We start from the raw sequence: 14,303 nt of genomic DNA on the forward strand, positions 1-14,303 counted from the left end.
GCGGGGGGCCCCGGGCGGACCCCTGCCGCTGCAGCCCCCCCGGCCCCGGGGCAGGGAACTGGGGGCGACCGCCCGGTACGGTGGGGACAGCCCTCCCCCCCGCCTCGCCCCTGCTGCCGTCCCCCCGGGTCCCTTCTCCGGCTGACCCCGGCAGGGGAGAGCAGTGGCTTTAGGGGGAGGGGGGAGCTGCCGGCGCAGCCGGACCCCAGGGTGGATTTGGGATGGGATCTGGGGTGGATTGGCCGAGCCCGTGACCCCTCGGGGGGCTGCGGAGGGGCAGGCAGCCTCCTCCTCTCCCGCCTCACTGCTGGGGCACACGGGCCAGGGCTGTGCCAGCTCCTCTCGCCTTCGCCTCCCCGACGCCCCGTGCTCCCCCCAGGCTGGGCAGGAGCAGCCGAACGGCCGCGGTGGTGGAGCGCGATGGGGTGAGACCCTGGGGAAGGCGCTTCGGTCCCACGGGGCACTGGGGCTCGCAGGCCGTGGGGGCAGAACGGAGGCGTGGGGGTCCTGGCAGAGCTCAGTGGCAGCTGGACTCGCGGGGAGACCCCTGGGGGAGATGACGATGGCAGCTTTGCGCAAGCCGGGCTCACCCTGCACCCTCCCAGCACTGCTGCTTCCACACACGCCCCACGCCAGCCCTAAGGGTGCTGGTGTCGGAGAGGGTCAGGTCTCTCGGCAGGGTGTGGGTGGGAAGCGCTCGGGGCACATAGGAGCTATGGCACCTTCTCACCCATCCTACTTGCTGATGATTTTGGGAGTGGAGGCTGCCAGCAGCCAGCAGGAGCCTTCCCGCCGCACCGCGGCCATCGGTCTGGACTTGGCTCTGCCCTGCCGGGTGCTTTCTCTTCCCCAGATGTTCTCCAGATGTTCCCACGGGGCTGTCCTCCTGCCAGCACCATGCCAACCCAGCTGAGCAGCTGCAGGGATGGCCGCAGCCCTGCTCACGGTGTCCCTCGGGGCTCACTGCAGGGTGGGTGATGGTTTGCCCTTTTGGGAGAGCTTTGTCTGAAGGTGCCTTTCATCTGGCAGGTCCTGTCAGCTGCCCCAGAAGACCCCAAGGAGGTGGGCTCCCAGTGCTGCCGGACCCCTGTGCCAGGCTCAGCCTGCCACCGATGGGGTCCATCAATAATCCATTTGCCCGTGGCCTCTTTCCTGCTTGAGGAAACCCTGGGTCCCTCAAAAGCATTCACTGCCTGAAATAAGGCAAGGAGCCTTCCTCAGCCTCTTCCCCAAACACCTTCAAATTAGGGGGTCAGGCAGGAGATGCCCTGAGGCAGCTGGGGGCTCATCACAGGTGGGCAGCACTTGGGGGACAGGCACTTTGGGGCACAGAGGAGGAGGTCTGCCTGCATCCCACCTCCCCACCCCATTACGCCCCATGGCACACTGCTGCCCGCATCCCTCTGGGCATCACCGCCAGCTCCGGCTGCTTGCCGGAGGGCTTCTCCAGCCACGGGCACCACCTGTCTGGGAGCACCATGGGGGCATCGAGGGGTGCCCTGCTCCTGCTCAGGGACAGTGGACTCGGTAACGGCTGCGAGGGGCTGCAGGGGGGCCAGCAGTCTCTGGCATCGCCCTCCCACCTCAAGTGCCCCCACGAGCACCCCGCTCTGCTGGGCTGTGGGTGAGCCCCAGGACCCACCACGGCACCGGCAGCTTCCCGTGCTGGAGCAGCCTGAGTTTTCTGGGCTGTCAGGGGGTCTCCTTCTCCCACAGCCCTTGAAACGCCAGCCCTGTGGGATTTCAGCAGTTGGCTTCAAATGGGGAACAAATCTCTCCCGTGGTTTGGGAAAAGACAACTGATCTCTGAGGGGACTGCATCTCCTGCCAAAAAAAGGCCTGCCTGCTGCAAAAGCCTTTGATTCCCCCGCGCCTCCGTGCTTTCTGCAGAGGGAGTCAGCAAACCTGGCTCTTACTTTTACTGAAATCTCTGAATTTAGTATACGGGGAAGGAAGGGGCGGTGGTGAGAGAACAGACTCGAAATCACCGCGGCCGCCGGAGCCCGCCCCGCGCATCGCTGCGGGGGGATGAAGCCGGCGGCGCGTCCCCGCTCCGGCCCCGGTGCCACGGGCAGCAGTGGGGGCAACAGCAGGGCAGGTGGGCTCTGGGGGTGGGGATGGGGATTAAAATACAGTGGTGGTTGGGTGCTGGGTGCTGCGGGCACGGCAGGCTCATGGCTGGCTGCTTTTGGCAGCGCTCTTGGCTGGAGGTCGGTAGCTGTTGGCATCCCTGCTGCTGCTGCACGGGTCGGGGGCTCGGCTCGGAGCCGGCGTTGGCTCTGCCTGCTCAGCCCAGGCTCCCTGCCCCAGGTGATCTCCCTGGCTCCTTTCCCCCTCCCTGATGTTTTAGGGGTCGGCAGGCTGCCCCCCAGCAGGCTGCTCTGCCCAGTGCTGCTGCAGGAGCCAGCTCTATGCCCCCCCTGCCCATACCCGTGTATCCCAGGGAATGTGTGGGGGGGTGGGTCCTTGGAGCCCTGCTTGTCCCCTGGGGTCTGCGTCACTTGCAGGTGTCCTGGGTGTCCACGGTCACTGCAGAAGCTGTCGCATCTGCTCAGCTCGCCCTTCTGTGGTGGGTCCTTCCTAAGGGCACCCCATGTGGAGGGGCTCTGGGGTGGGGGGCACAGGCAGGCTCATGCCCTGGCTCACCAGACCCAGCGGCTTTTCTCTTTGCTTTTCCAGGTGCCGAGGGCTCTGCCAAGGCGGCACGACCCCCCCTCACGCTGACACCACGCTGCGCCACCCCCCGCCGCCCGATGCCTGGGGACTGCCTGCCCTCACCTTGACGGGTGGCAGCGGGTGACACGGGGTGGCCCGGGTCCCCCGGCCGGCACTGGCGCACCCCATGGCGGTCCCCTTGGCCGCCTGGCTGTGGCTGATGCGCCTGGCCACCTGCCTGGCCGCCGGGCATGGCATGGCTGGCAAGAAGGAGATCAGCATGGATGGGGACCTGGTGATTGGGGGCCTCTTCCCCGTCCATGAGAAAGGAGTGGGGAGCGAAGACTGCGGCAAGATCAACGAGCACCGGGGCATCCAGCGCCTGGAGGCCATGCTCTTCGCCCTGGACGAGATCAACAAGGACGGGAGCATCCTGCCAGGGGTGAAGCTGGGCGCCCACATCCTTGACACCTGCTCCAAGGACACCTACGCCCTCGAGCAGTCCCTCGACTTTGTCCGTGCCTCCCTCACCAGGGTGGATGGCTCCGAGCACATCTGCCCCGATGGCTCCTACGCCGTCCACGATGACGTGCCCACTGCCATCACTGGCGTCATCGGGGGCTCCTACAGCGATGTTTCCATCCAGGTACCCCCTGGGCAAGAAGGGCTCGCATGGGGCTGGGGGGTCGGCAGAAATTGGGAGGGAGGTAAAACCCCGGCTGCGTTGCAATAATGCCGCACAGGGATGCTCTTGCGTCCCTCGCAGTGATGCTGTGCCCTTTTCTGCAATGGGGAGGGAATGCCAGGCTGGCACCTGAGACAGCCGTCTCTCTGCTACCAGGTGTGGGCCGCAGCCCTGATGGTGGCTGAGGTCCCCTCAGGGTCTGCGGGGAGCCCCCCCCCCCACCATAAGCCAGGGGAGCTGAGCCAATGGATCCGTCCCACACAGGGACGGGGTTTTATTCCCCTCCCGGGGTCGTGGCAGCAAACGCAGCTTCTCAGCCCAGGATGATCTCGATGCTCAGGTCCACGCCGTCCTCAGTGCCACCACTCTGCCGCGTCCCTCGCTGCCGCCAGCGGGCCTGGATGGTGCGAGCCGCCTCCTGCCAGCGCCGGTACTGGTCCCTGGCCTGCCATGTCCTGGCGTGGGCCTGGAGAAGGACGCTGGCCCTCTCCTGCCTGACATACGCCGCCAGCGCCCGCAGGCGCCGCTCCTCCCGTTGACGGGCGACGGCGCGATGCCACCAGGCCTGGATGCGGCAGGCGCTGTGGGCGGCCACCTCCAGCGCCCTGCGGACCAGCTGCCCCCGCCACCAGGCCTGGATGGCCACAGCCGCGCCGTGGCTGTCCTGGTCCCCCCTGACCAGCATAGTGCTGCGGGGGGGTGGCTGCTGGGGGGTTGCCCTGGCACCCGGTGGGTGGCTGTCCCCAGGGGCCACCATGGCGTGGGAGCGGGGTTCGGCTCCCCTCCAGCCCCGTGGGTCCTGTCCCCCGTGGGATGGGCAGGTGGCCGGGTGGAGGGACACACCCCGGGCATGGCGGTGACATTCCTGATGTCAGAATGGCAGCGGGGGACACTGGGGCGGGGATGTGGGGACACCGCTCCCAGCGGGCAGAGCTGCCCGGCAGGAGGGGACACCGTCCCCTCTGTCCCCCCCCCAAACCCAGCCGGCGAGGTTCAGCGGTAGGGCTGCCCGGCCGGGGCAGGGTGGGCGCAGAGGGCCACCGCCCCCACGTCCCCAGTGATCCCACGGGAACAGGCACCTCGAGCCTCGGACCCGCCTGTCACCCTAGGTGCTGTGCAGCTCAGTCCCCAAAACCGCGGCTCTGCGGAGCCGGGGGCCGGCTTTGGCAGGGAAAAGAGCATCCCCTGAGGATGCAGGCAGCCGGCGGGGCCAGCTGAGTCCCTGGGGCTGTCGGTGGGCCACGCACTCGCTAAGATTTAACGAGTCCCCAGGGTGCGTCTAACCACATCTGCTGGTCCCCGGGGTCCCCGTATCCCCCGGCCGTGGGGTGGAGGAAGCCAGGGCCGGGTGATAGAGGCAGCATCCTGGTCCAGTCCACGCGGCCGCTCGTCCCTTCCCTTGCTGGAGGACGCGGCATGTCCCCACGGCTGGGGGCACCGTCCCAACCCCAAGCAGGCGGGCAGCCGGCCGGGGAGCCTGAGCAGTGCTGGGGTGGCACGGCCGGCTGGCAGCTCCCGCTGTGCGGTGAGGCCAGGCAGCGGCATTGCTGTGCTCCGGGGGCTTCTTGCCATTAGGGGACTGTCGTCGAGAACATTTGTCCACGTTAATTAAGCTGCGTCTCTCGCCTGGGGAGCAGTGAGATGAGGGCAGGCTCACTGGCCCCGCTGGCGTGCCTGAGCCCCCCCTTGCTTCTCCAAGAGCCTGGGTTTTTAACAGCCTCATTAGCGGGGCTTTTTTCCCCTATGAAGCTAACGAGGGCTTCTGCTGAGCTGCTGGAAGGTGCCGGTCTCACTGGGGCTCCTAATGTGGGATGCGCAGGCGCTGGTCCCCAGGCCCGGCTCTACGGTCCCCCCGGGCTGGGTGGGGGGGCTCTGCCCTGGCCCCCAGCCCCCAAGGCCCTTTCCCCCCTTGCCATGGGGCTGCCAGGCACCCGGCTTTCTCCTTGCCCATGAGCATCTCCCACAGATCACCCGCAGGGGAGTTTCTGCTTTTGCCACAAATCCATTTATCCCCTCCCCAGCCCCAAATTTCAGAGAGGAGTACATGAAATACTAAAAAAACTAAAAGAAATGAGCATATCTGAAGGCTCAGGCAACCCTGTGAATGTGCCGTCCGTCCATCTGTCCACCCACTAGGACCTTCCAGGTGTGGGGAGGTTGCTTATCAGCCCCACAGTCGTGCCTGGGAGCACCCAACTTGGTGTTGGGCAGGGGTCCTCCAGGGGGAACATCCCTCACTGGGCCACGTCTTCAGGTGCTCACCTCTCCTCTTCCTCCATGCAGGTGGCCAACCTGCTGCGGCTCTTCCAGATCCCACAGATCAGCTATGCCTCCACCAGCGCCAAGCTCAGTGATAAGTCCCGCTACGACTACTTCGCCCGCACCGTCCCGCCAGACTTCTACCAAGCCAAAGCCATGGCGGAGATCCTCCGCTTCTTCAACTGGACTTACGTCTCCACTGTGGCCTCGGAGGGTGACTACGGGGAGACAGGGATCGAGGCCTTTGAGCAAGAAGCCCGCATGCGCAACATCTGCATTGCCACCTCGGAGAAGGTGGGGCGCTCCATGAACAAGAAGACCTACGACGGGGTGGTCCGGGCTCTGCTGCAGAAGCCCAATGCCAGAGTGGTTGTGCTGTTCACCCGAAGCGAAGATGCCCGGGAGCTGCTGGCGGCTGCCCAGAGAGCCAACGTGTCCTTCACGTGGGTGGCCAGTGATGGGTGGGGAGCCCTAGAGAGCGTGGTGGCCGGGAGCGAAGCTGTGGCGGAGGGAGCCATCACCATCGAGCTGGCAGCCTACCCCATTAAGGAGTTTGCCGCCTACTTCCGTAACCTCAACCCCTACAATAACAGCCGAAATCCCTGGTTTCGGGAGTTTTGGGAGCAGAAGTTCAAGTGCAGCTTCCACACGCAGGACTGTAGCCGGTACTCCCTCAAGACAGGCAAGTTTGAGCCAGAGTCCAAGATCACGTTCGTGGTCAATGCAGTCTATGCCATGGCTCACTCTCTCCACAACATGCACCAGGCGCTGTGCCCCAATGCCACCAAGCTCTGTGACGCCATGAAGCCCGTCAATGGCAAGAGGTTCTACAAGGACTATATGCTCAATGTTAATTTTGATGGTGAGTCCAGAGATGGAGACAGGGTTTGGCTGCCTAACTGGAAAGGGATGGGTGGAGGGGCAGGGAAGAGGAAGGAGATCCAAATTTGACCCAAGACCCTCCAATTCCTCCAGCCTGCCCACACCCGGGGAGCCATGGGCTGTGGTTGTCCCAGAATGCCAACAGCCCACCATCACCCTTGGGAGGTCAGCCAGGCCTTCTGTTCCCAGTGTGGAGAAGCTCCACAGTGTAACCAACCCCATCCTGCTACAGCTGGGTGGGACCAGCTCCACAAGGGACCCTCTGAGAACATAGGTTCTTGGAGACCTCACTTGCAAGCGTTGTGGTTTATTCACATTTCAGGGATTAAACTGGAGGAATACCCTTGACCAGGGACCCACATAGTTTGGGGTGAATTAAAAGCATGTCCTCTGTGACTTGGGCTGAGCCCAGGTGTCACTGAGAGCCACGGAGGCTGCAAAATCCCCCACTTTGCCCCTACAAAGCTGGCTGGGGCTGCTGAGCTCTTAGGCACGTGGGGAGGTAGTTCACCTTTGCTTTCCTGCTCCTAACATGTGCCTAGGCAGCAAGTATGAAAGTGAAAGCAGGGAACAGGCTGGACATTTGCGTGTGGCAATGGTGGGATGTGACACCTTGAAGGAGCCCTGCCGCCATGCCAGGAGCAAGCACCCTCTTGCCCCATGGCAGTGACCGTCTCCCCTTCTCCTCCCTCCAGCGCCATTCAGGCCAGCAGACACCAAGAGCGTTGTTCGATTCGACCGCTATGGCGATGGGATCGGGCGCTACAACATCTTCAACTATCACTACATGGATGGGCGGTATCGGTATCAGAAGGTGGGCTACTGGGCTGAGGGGCTCATCCTCAACACCAGCCTCATCCCATGGGCCGAGACCTCCATCCCTGTGTCCCAGTGCAGCGATCCCTGCAAGAAGAATGAGATAAAGAGCATGCAGCCTGGAGACATATGCTGCTGGATCTGCATCCCCTGCCAGCCCTATGAGTATTTGGTGGATGAGTTCACCTGCATGGACTGCGGTCTTGGTTACTGGCCCAACGAGACCCTGAATGGCTGCTATGAGTTGCCCCAAGAGTACATCCGCTGGAAAGACGTCTGGGCCATCGGTCCTGTCACTATCTCTTGCCTGGGATTTATCTCCACTCTCTTTGTTTTCGGAGTCTTCATGAAGAACAATGACACTCCCATCGTGAAGGCCTCTGGCCGGGAGCTCTGCTACATTCTCCTGACTGGGGTCCTCATGTGCTACAGCATGACCTTCATCTTCATCGCAAAGCCCTCCACTGAGGTGTGCACGCTCCGACGCCTGGGGCTGGGCACGTCCTTCGCCGTCTGCTATTCGGCCCTCTTGACCAAGACGAATCGCATCGCCAGGATCTTCAGCGGGGTGAAGGAGGGGGTCCAGCGCCCCCGGTTCATAAGCCCCACATCACAGGTGGTCATCTGCATGGCCCTCATCTCTTGCCAGCTGATTATCGTCATCATCTGGCTGCTGGTGGAAACCCCCGGCACGGGCAAGGAGACTGAGCCTGACAAGAGGTACATCGTCACCCTCAAGTGCAACAACCGCGATTCCAACATGCTCATTTCGCTTACCTACAATGTCCTCTTGATTGTCCTCTGCACGGTCTATGCCTTCAAGACACGGAAATGCCCCGAAAACTTCAACGAGGCCAAGTTTATTGGGTTCACCATGTACACAACCTGCATCATCTGGCTGGCCTTCCTGCCCATCTTCTACGTGACCTCCAGCGACTACCGAGTAAGAGCCTGAGTTTTGGGGGGGCTCTAATTGAGCTTGATCTGAGAGGTCTTGGCAATTTGGGCCTCACAGGGTTTGTGGCCAGGAGATGTGTGGGCCTGGGGAAGGGTCTTCAGCCATGGACCTGGTGATGGTCACCTCTGCATTGGGGTGTTTGGAACCAGGTGAAGGGTGGCTGAAGGGCTGTGGCTGAGGGGGCAATGAGTCCTGGGAAGAAGACATCCCCCATCCCTCTCCCTTGACAGACTGTTTGCTAGGGTGAGGATAGGAAATGGCCCTGAGACCTCCAAAGACACCCTGACCATGGAGGAGTGATTGCCATCATTCAGCTTCATGACACGAAGGCATGAGACAGCACCTGGCACGTCCAGCCACCCCCCCCACCAGGGCATGAATGCCAATCCCAGGGCCAGCACGGTCCCTGGGGAGCTCAGCAGCGCCAGGGACTGGGGAGCATGGGGTGCACCCTGCAGCACCTGGCAAGGGTGCCCAGACACGTTCTTGCCAGGCCCGGAGAACTCGGTGGGGGCGGCTGCAGTCGGGGGCTTCCAGAGAGGACCTGCATCCCCAGGTGGGAGCGCGCACTGGGGTGGGGGGTGCTGGGCTGTCCTGGTTTCAGCTGGGATAGAGTTAATTGTCTTCCTAGTAGCTGGTATAGCGCTATGTTTTGAGTTTAGTATGAGAAGAATGGCCGGTGCCACAGCGAGGGCTTCATCCTGCCCCACTCGGGGCAGAGGGCTGGTGGCCAGAGCGCCTGATGCCCACCCCTGTCTCCAGGTCCAGACCACCACCATGTGCATCTCGGTGAGCCTCAGCGGCACCGTGGTCCTCGGCTGCCTCTTCACCCCCAAGCTCCACATCATACTCTTCCAGCCGCAGAAGAACGTGGCCAGCCACCGCGTGGGCACTGCTCGGTTCAGCGTGGCGGCTGCCGGCCCCAGCCAGTCCCATGGTGAGCACAGTGGGGATGGGGAAGGGCTGGGGAGCAGCGCCCCTTTCCTGGGTGGGGGGGGGGGCGGTGCACCCCAGCATGGGCCCCTGAAAGTGGGGTGCAGGGTAGGGTATGTCTGGAAATGGGGGGACGGAGGGTGCTGTGTCCCCTATGGCTCATCCCTGTCATCTCCCATGGCTGCAGCACTGCCTGCTGGGGGGGTTACTGCTCCCAGGGGCCCGATGCTGCCTCGAGGGGACACGGCCACCCCAAGCACATTCCACCCCAAACCTGGGGGATTCAGCTGCCCCAGGTGCCTGTCACCACCCTAGGGGGACACGGCCACCCCAGGCACCCTCTACCCCAGCCCCCGGGGATGCAGCTCCCCAGGCACCCATCACCCACCACAGTGGGATGCCTTGGCGGGGGGGGGGGGGTTGCTGCTGCCGGATCCCAACCTGCCCCTGACTGCTGCCTTCCCGGCCAGGCTCGGCCTCGCAGTACGTGCCCACGGTGTGCAACGGCCGCGAGGTGGTGGACTCCACGACGTCATCCTTGTGAAGGACGGGGGGGGGCCAGGCCGTGGTGCTGCCGCTCGTGCCCGCGGCCGTGTTGCACCCCAGCTCTCTCCCCAGGGAGAGCAGTGCCCATGGCATGGCCCGCTCGGGTGCCACAAGCAGTCAGGAGGCTCAGCCCCTGCCTCAGCACGAGCTACACATCCCATGCGTTGGGTCACGGTACGTGTCACCCTTCCCTTGCACTGAGACACGTTACACGTCCCCTGTCCCCTGCATTGAGCCATGGCGAATGTCCCCAATCCCTCGAACTGAGCCGTGGTGTACATCCCCCATCACCTGCACTGAGCCATGGCGCGCGTCCCCCCCATCCCTTGCACTGAGCCATGGTGCATGTCCCTCTAAGTCACCTGCACTGAGCCGTTGTGCACCCCCCACATCCCCCGCACTGAGCCCTGGTGAACGTCCCCCCCATCCCTTGCACTGAGCCGTAGCGCACATCGCACGTCCCTTGCACTGACCTGTAGTGCATATCCTCCATTCCCTGCACCAAAACTGCGGTGCAACCCCTCCCCGCCTTGTCCCTTGCACTGAGCCCTGGTGCAAATCCCCCCCTGCCACCTGCACTGAGCCCTGGTGCACAGCCCCCGTCCCTTGCACCGAGCCGTGGCGCACGACCTGACTGCCTCTGGCCAAGCCACGCTGCAACTCCCACTGCTTGCACGGAGCCACGCTGCACCTCCTCCTCCCTCACGCCGAGCCCCGTGCCGGCACACGCTGCCGCTCTAGCCCCTGCCCCATCGCCCACCCTGCTTTCCTGGTGCAGGGTCTTTCCCGTCACCCTTTCCCAGGCGCTTTGCAGTTTCACCTTTTTCTCCTCGTTTTTGGCCCCAGGAAAGCCACCGAGCGCTGCCAGGCTGGGCCCAAGCCCCCTCCCTCCCTCCTTTCGCTGCGCATAGTGCTTCTCACCCCTCACCCCTTCATGGGAGACAGGGCAGGAGCGGGGCAAGTGCTCGCTGGCCCCCCGGCCCCTGCAGAGCCCAGGGGGGTCCGGCAGGGGCTGAAGGCAAATAAGGGAACCCAGATATTTGAGCCCAACCGAGTTTTTAAGAGTAGATTTTTAGTGTGAGCAAGAGTGTGATTTTTTTTTTGTAATTTATGTAAATAAAGTGGTTTTGGTTTTTTTTTTAAAAATAGACTCTTCCAGAGCTCAGGTCAGGCTGAACCTGAGGGAAAGGGGCAGACCCTCGCAGAGGGCAGAGCCACATCATGATATGGGGGCCAGCAGGATCAGGGGGCCATGTGACACCCCCTGCTCACGTACTGCTGGCTCTAGGAAGATGGTTGCACAAAGGACTCGGGGCGCAGCTCCAGGGCCAGGGGTTTAGTGACCTGGCTCCAGTGCCTCTGGGGCCAGGGGCTAGGAGCTGTCAGGGGCTTCGAGGCTGTCACGGGCTTCGGGGCTGGGGGCTGCAGCCCTCCGCTTCAGAGGGATGATGCAGATGCTGTTCTTGGCTTCTTTGACTCTCCACCACCGGCCAAGCCTGTAGATGACAGAGATGAGGGCTACCCTCCACCGAGCCCTTGGAGGAGCAGGGGGGGCTGTGCCCCTGGGTGGCACCAGGGACGGGGGACAGTACCGGTGCTCCTGTCCAAGGCCGGCCACCAGGAAGTCACCGGCTGCAGAGAACTTGAGGCTGTTAACAAAACCCACCTGGAGGGGACAGGGCAGGGTGAGGGGCTCTGGCAGCCTGCTCCTGCCGCCCAGGGAGGGGAGCCCCTGCCCAGAGATGCCCCCAGCCCAGCTCCAATCCCCCACCTCCCCATCCATACCAACGGGATGTCCCAGAGGGGCTCCAGCTTCCGAAATCCCTCACCGCATTTCCAGAGCTTCACGCTGGCGCTGTGGGAGCCTGGGGCAGAGAGAGAAGACTGCCATGCACTCCCACCCAGGCAAGGGAGCAGGACACCCCTCCCCTCTACACCCCCACTCCAAAGCAGCTGCCACACACCTGTAGCCAGGAGGTCACTGTTGCGCAGGGCGGCCACTGCCGAGATCCAGTATGGCTGCTGCAGGCCCTGGGCATCCTGCATGCCATGCGCCTGCCGGGCCAGTGCCAGCGGCTTCTTTTTTGTTAGCCCCCACAGGGCTAGGGACCTGCCAGGGAGGGAAGGGGTGAGGGGGCTGAGGGGGGCACTGCCTGCGCACCCCAGGCACCACCCCGGCCCTGTGCTCACCCATCATCGGCGCCTGACACCATGTGCTCCTCGTTGATGAGCTGGATACAGTCGATGGAGCCCCTGTGAAGAGAAGGGGCAACTGCCATCAGTTATGAGCGTGCTTTAGGATCCTATTTAGGAGACAAGGGCTCACCAGGGCATCAGCATCCCCACAGTGCTGGCAGGCTCCTGGTGATGCTTGGTACCCGCACACCGCTGCCCCAGCCGGACCCACCTGCCTGCAGCCCCCTCTCCCGCCCCAGACCTACTGGTGCCCGTAAAACACAAGCTGCGACTCCTCCGGGATCTTCCAGAGCCGCACGGTACCGTCCCGTCCCCCTGCCGTCACACAGCACTCCCGGCTCAGGCTGTCCAGCCCCGTGATGACATCCTGGTGCCCGAACCTGGAGAAGGAGATGGCAAAGTGCTGTGGCAAGCAGGGCCCTCTGCTACCACGACTCCCCTGGGCCCACTGGCGAACCCTGTGGCAGCACGGTCAGTGGGTTCCCCCCCGCCCAGGTCTTACAGGGTCTCCACGTATGCATTCTCTGCCACATTCCAGACCTTGACGCAGCGGTCGTGGGAGGCACTGTACAGCTGGTGTGTGCCCTTCCGGAAGGACAGACCCTACAGACAGATGGACAGACACAGGCACAGCAGTGAGGGGTGCCGGGGAGGACGTGGCTGCCCAGCCCCACAGGCATCATGGCTGATGCCCAAAACTCACCGAGACGGCATCGCGGTGCCCAGTGAAGATGTGCAGGCGCTTGCAGGTGGCTGCATCCCAGATCATGATCAGCTTGTTCCTGTCTCCTGTGGCCTGGCAAACAACAGGGGATGCCCGAGACCTGCCCCTCAGGGACCCACGGCCCACCCCATGTTCTTTGGGGGGTCCCAGAAACCCATTCTAGACTCTGGTGGGGGTAGGGGCTGCTTTAACCCAGCAAGGTACATCTGGGCATGAGACGCTGCCCCCCAGGACCCTGGGAGGAGATGCACTCCCCACGGCCACCTCTCCACCCCATGCGGCAACGCCAGACCCCTCTCTCCGTACCAGGTACTTGCCATCTGACGAGATGGCCATACAGAGGACGTGGGATGCGTGCCCCATGTGCCGCTCCTCGGTGCCCTTCTTCCCCCCGGGCACCACGCACAACCTCTTCCCGCTCTCCACCTCCCCTATGGGAAAAGCATCACCGTCACCCCCTGGGACCCTCCCACCACTCCAGAAAGCACCAAGAAGCCTCCCACAGAAACTAGAACAATGCACATGCACATTCCCAGAGGGGCTGGAGGCCAAACCACCCCCGTGAGCACCCACAGTCCTGCTCCTGCAGGGTCCCTGCGGGGCTCAGGCTGGGGGCCAGTCATAGCCCCAAAGAAACACTTGCATTTGATGAGGGAGCCGTCCTTGGAAGCAGAAAAGATGAACCTGTCATCTGGAGAGATGACCAGGCAGGTGACGGGCAGCTGGTGCCCCCGCAGCATGCGGATGCTGGCTGGATCCGGAGGCTGCACCTGCAGGGAGAGCAGGATGTGTGCTTGGCTGCCCCGGCCCCTTCCCCACGCATAGGAGTACCCGAGCACGGCACCCTCTCTTCTCCTGGGTGCCAGCAGCTGGCACTCCAGGTGGGAGAAGGGCCCTGGTCCCATAGCTGGCACGGCAACTCGGGGTGCCAGCTCTAGCCATGCCCGAGCGTCCCCCAAAGCCAGCACTTACGGTCTGGCACCCCCAGCGCTGGGCACTTACATCTTTGGCGACCAGGCGCTGCAGCCGGCCCTTCTGCTCGAGCTGGGGAAGAAGCAGGAGGCTCAGCGGAGGCGGCCGCGGCCCCACGGGAGAGGGGCAGAGCCCGCCGCCGCCACCGGGACAGAGGGGATGCGCCCGCCCCCCTGCTCACCACGTCCTCCTTCAGCCGGTCGCCGATGAGATCCGCCGGCTGGGTCTCCTCCTCCTCCGCCGCCGCCCGCTCCTCCTCTGCAGCAGAGACAGTGCATGAGGGCCGGGCTCAGCTCCCGGAGCCGTCCCGCCGGGGCTCCGGCACCGGGGGCCGGGCGGGACTCACCGTGCTGGCGGAGTTGCTCCAGGTACAGCTTGGCCAGGCGCAGCTTCTTCTCCTGCGGCGTCTCCTCCACCTCCTCCTCCGCCGCCTCCCGCCGCCGCCGCCCCAACGACGGGCTGCGGGGACACGCGTGAGCACCCCCACCGGTACCGGCATCCCCCCCCCGCCCCGTGGCGCAGGCCTTACCTCTCCGGCTCGGAGTCGCTAGACACCTCCTCGTCGACGGGCCGGCCGGCCGCCGCCCGCGGCCTCCCCTCGGCGCCCGGGACCTACGGGACGAACCGGGCTGATCAACGGGACGGGGAGGGGCGCGGCGACCCCGCCGGGGCAGCCC

At 64.0% G+C, this 14,303-nt stretch overlaps 2 protein-coding genes across 3 annotated transcripts in view; one reads left to right on the plus strand and one right to left on the minus strand.

The window, feature by feature from the left end:
* Positions 1–2,842: 2,842 nt before the first annotated feature.
* Positions 2,843–9,732, plus strand: GRM2 (glutamate receptor, metabotropic 2). 2 transcript variants are annotated; one of them, XM_010572811.1, is made up of 5 exons: positions 2,843–3,301; positions 5,624–6,461; positions 7,177–8,240; positions 9,018–9,192; positions 9,659–9,732. In XM_010572811.1, exons 1-5 carry the CDS (start codon positions 2,843–2,845, stop codon positions 9,730–9,732), a joined length of 2,610 nt encoding a protein of 869 aa, XP_010571113.1. The 2 variants fall into 2 exon arrangements, with proteins under 2 accessions (XP_010571113.1, XP_010571120.1); XM_010572818.1 differs by having other exon boundaries at positions 2,936–3,301; positions 9,018–9,201.
* A 1,374-nt stretch (positions 9,733–11,106) lies between these two features.
* RRP9 (ribosomal RNA processing 9, small subunit (SSU) processome component, homolog (yeast)) overlaps positions 11,107–14,303 on the minus strand; it is a 3,497-nt gene continuing 300 nt past the window's right edge. The window contains exons 2-15 of the mRNA XM_010573733.1: positions 14,156–14,238; positions 13,973–14,085; positions 13,808–13,884; positions 13,657–13,698; positions 13,298–13,424; positions 12,961–13,085; positions 12,634–12,726; positions 12,433–12,533; positions 12,176–12,310; positions 11,925–11,987; positions 11,699–11,844; positions 11,520–11,599; positions 11,327–11,400; positions 11,107–11,230 (exon numbers count right to left, since the gene is read on the minus strand). Of these exons, the coding sequence (XP_010572035.1) occupies positions 11,107–11,230; positions 11,327–11,400; positions 11,520–11,599; positions 11,699–11,844; positions 11,925–11,987; positions 12,176–12,310; positions 12,433–12,533; positions 12,634–12,726; positions 12,961–13,085; positions 13,298–13,424; positions 13,657–13,698; positions 13,808–13,884; positions 13,973–14,085; positions 14,156–14,238 (1,383 nt within the window). The remainder of the gene's footprint in view (positions 11,231–11,326; positions 11,401–11,519; positions 11,600–11,698; positions 11,845–11,924; positions 11,988–12,175; positions 12,311–12,432; positions 12,534–12,633; positions 12,727–12,960; positions 13,086–13,297; positions 13,425–13,656; positions 13,699–13,807; positions 13,885–13,972; positions 14,086–14,155; positions 14,239–14,303) is intronic.

This window comes from Haliaeetus leucocephalus, unplaced genomic scaffold, assembly GCF_000737465.1.
Source record: "Haliaeetus leucocephalus isolate CR32 unplaced genomic scaffold, Haliaeetus_leucocephalus-4.0 Scaffold2, whole genome shotgun sequence".
NCBI lineage: Eukaryota > Metazoa > Chordata > Aves > Accipitriformes > Accipitridae > Haliaeetus > Haliaeetus leucocephalus.